The sequence below is a fragment of the Macrobrachium nipponense genome, chromosome 7, assembly GCF_015104395.2.
Source record: "Macrobrachium nipponense isolate FS-2020 chromosome 7, ASM1510439v2, whole genome shotgun sequence".
Taxonomy (NCBI): Eukaryota; Metazoa; Arthropoda; class Malacostraca; order Decapoda; family Palaemonidae; genus Macrobrachium; species Macrobrachium nipponense.
The window spans coordinates 94,960,475-94,962,974 of NC_061109.1; the positions used below are offsets into that span (position 1 = coordinate 94,960,475).

The 2,500-nt window shown below is 32.3% G+C and overlaps 1 protein-coding gene across 1 annotated transcript in view; it reads right to left on the bottom strand.

Annotated features, from left to right (window-relative positions):
- Positions 1-92: 92 nt before the first annotated feature.
- Positions 93-2,500, bottom strand: part of LOC135217490 (anti-lipopolysaccharide factor-like) — a 6,710-nt gene continuing 4,302 nt past the window's right edge. The window contains exons 4-5 of the mRNA XM_064253433.1: positions 1,094-1,227; positions 93-522 (exon numbers count right to left, since the gene is read on the bottom strand). Coding sequence (XP_064109503.1) covers positions 404-522; positions 1,094-1,227 — 253 coding nt within the window. The 3' untranslated portion in view covers positions 93-403. The remainder of the gene's footprint in view (positions 523-1,093; positions 1,228-2,500) is intronic.

Genomic DNA, 2,500 nt, shown 5'->3' on the forward strand with positions numbered 1-2,500 from the left:
CATTTTGGACCCTCGGAAATATTATCTCGGGTCACTAAATGCCCCTTGATACCGATGAAAACAAATAATCGTGGGAAGATGAACACAGAACAGACTAGTGGGTAATTTTATTTAATGGCAATATTATCTCGAACATCACTTTTGGTGGGGACACCGAGACGAGCTGGCTCCATAGCAAGTTCAATTCGTAGAATGAGACAGGTTATGAGTGAATTCCTGTTTCCAGGAAGAACGTTAAATGCAATGAGGTTAAAAAAAATAAAAAAATCCAGCGGCCTCTTGATCGTGCCATTTAGTAACATTTCAGAAAGGGAAACCTCTGGATTCATAAATGAGAAATGAAACCTGATGATCGTCCTATGAAGCGAAGAATATTCTTAGAGGATGGTGGAGGAAATTTGTTCTACTTGTTGTTAAGCCAAGCCCTTGCTTGCTCTTCTGTCACGATGCCGGACTCGAAGGCTTTCCTCACGAAATCTTGGGTCGTTTTGGTGACGACTCCTGACCGGCTGCGGGTCTCAGCTGTTGGGCGGGATTAAAATTATTGTTTTAAGTTGAAAATGATATTTCTCAAGGCCTGATATGTAGTAGTGATTATTTACTGGCAGTTAACAGTAACGACAGGTTCAGATTCTAATTATCAGCATCATCGTATAATTATGTGGTAATGACAATTAGATGACACGATCAGCAGTAATTATAACTATATATATAATATATATATATATATATATATATTTATATGTATATATATATATATATATATATATAATATGTATATATATCTATGTAGTATATTTATATACATATATATATGCATATATATATATATATATATATATATATATTATATATATATATACGGCGAAACAGTGACTCATCTACACTGGTTTCGCCGTATTTAGTATTAATTATAAATTGCTTACGGATTTCGTGGAATCCTGGATTTCACGTATTTACAGCAATATATCATATCTATCTATCTATCTATCTATCTATCTATCTATATATATATATATATATGTATATATTATATATATATTATATATCTATATATATATATCACACACAAGTGTATAAGTATATGTCTCACCTTCTCCTCTGATAGAAGTCCATCCTGGGCACCACATCCGGCCCTTGAAGTAGAGTTGCAACTTTTTGATTTTAGGATTAACACTGTACTGACAAGTGTGTCCCAAGAATGTCATGTGGTCATCCACCCAGAGGCTGTCAGGAAGAGAGAAAGTAGCAACGAATTAAGGAAAACATGAGAATGAATCTCTCTAGAGCAGGGGTTCTTAACAGCCGCTATCCATATCCATTGGGGTATAAGAACCACATGCTGGGGCTATGGGACTTGATCTCTGGATATTTGTATATATTCTATTTTAATGTGTCAATGTGTATACGGGTACATTTTGTAGATAAATAACTATATAAACTATAAATGCTATTGATTTTCTTGTATGTTGTATTCCTAGCCATTCGTAACTAAAGTATGTAAATGAAACTAAGAATATTAAGTTATATTGTCAACAAAAAGCTAAGCTTCCATTTCACCTAATTTCTTTTTATTCCGACACAAGCTGATATGTTAATATCTGGCGTATACTTATAAACGTGTACGTATGTATGCGTGTATGAATGTAAAACAAGCGTATAACTGTCTTATTTACTTATTTTCATACACGCGTATGTACAGTATCACTATATCAATAACTTAATCTAGCATCTAGCATGGGCGTTCGGACATATAAATTCAAAATTTAATATGCGAATACACAGGCAGGGGATAAATGCGTGAGTACGTTGCATATTATATACAAACTTTTAAAACACACACACACACACACACACACACACACACATATATATATATATATATATATATATTATATATATATATATATATATATATGCAAGTTTATATGATTACATAAATGTGTACTTATATATATTTATATATGTATATGTATATGTATATATATTATTTTCATTCCATATAAACATATATATTTACTTACATATTAGGTATATATATATATATATATATATATATATATATATATATATATGTGTGTGTGTGTGTGTGTGTGTGTGTGTGTGTGTGTGTGTGTGTGTGTACAGTTTAGTCATACTTAACAGTGTAATCAATATGATTCATAATGGATTATAACACTATTAGCATGACTTTTCCTTCTTGTGTTTTCAATATAACGTCTCGAATAAAGTAGTCAGTAGGTGCAAAAATACCCGGTACACAAATGTTCTCTAGTATAATCTGCTTTCTTTTACGAAATAGTTTATGTAAACGTAATATACGTATAATTGCAACTGAATGTTCTACCAGGTTATTGCTCCATAGTGGTGACGAAGGCCTTAACAAAAGACTAAATAACTTGAACGAAAATTTGTTGCATATGCAAGACCAACTCAAAACCCAGAGAATGGATCTCGTAACATATACGCCAGCAAGTTCTTATCAGGCCCCGCAACAATA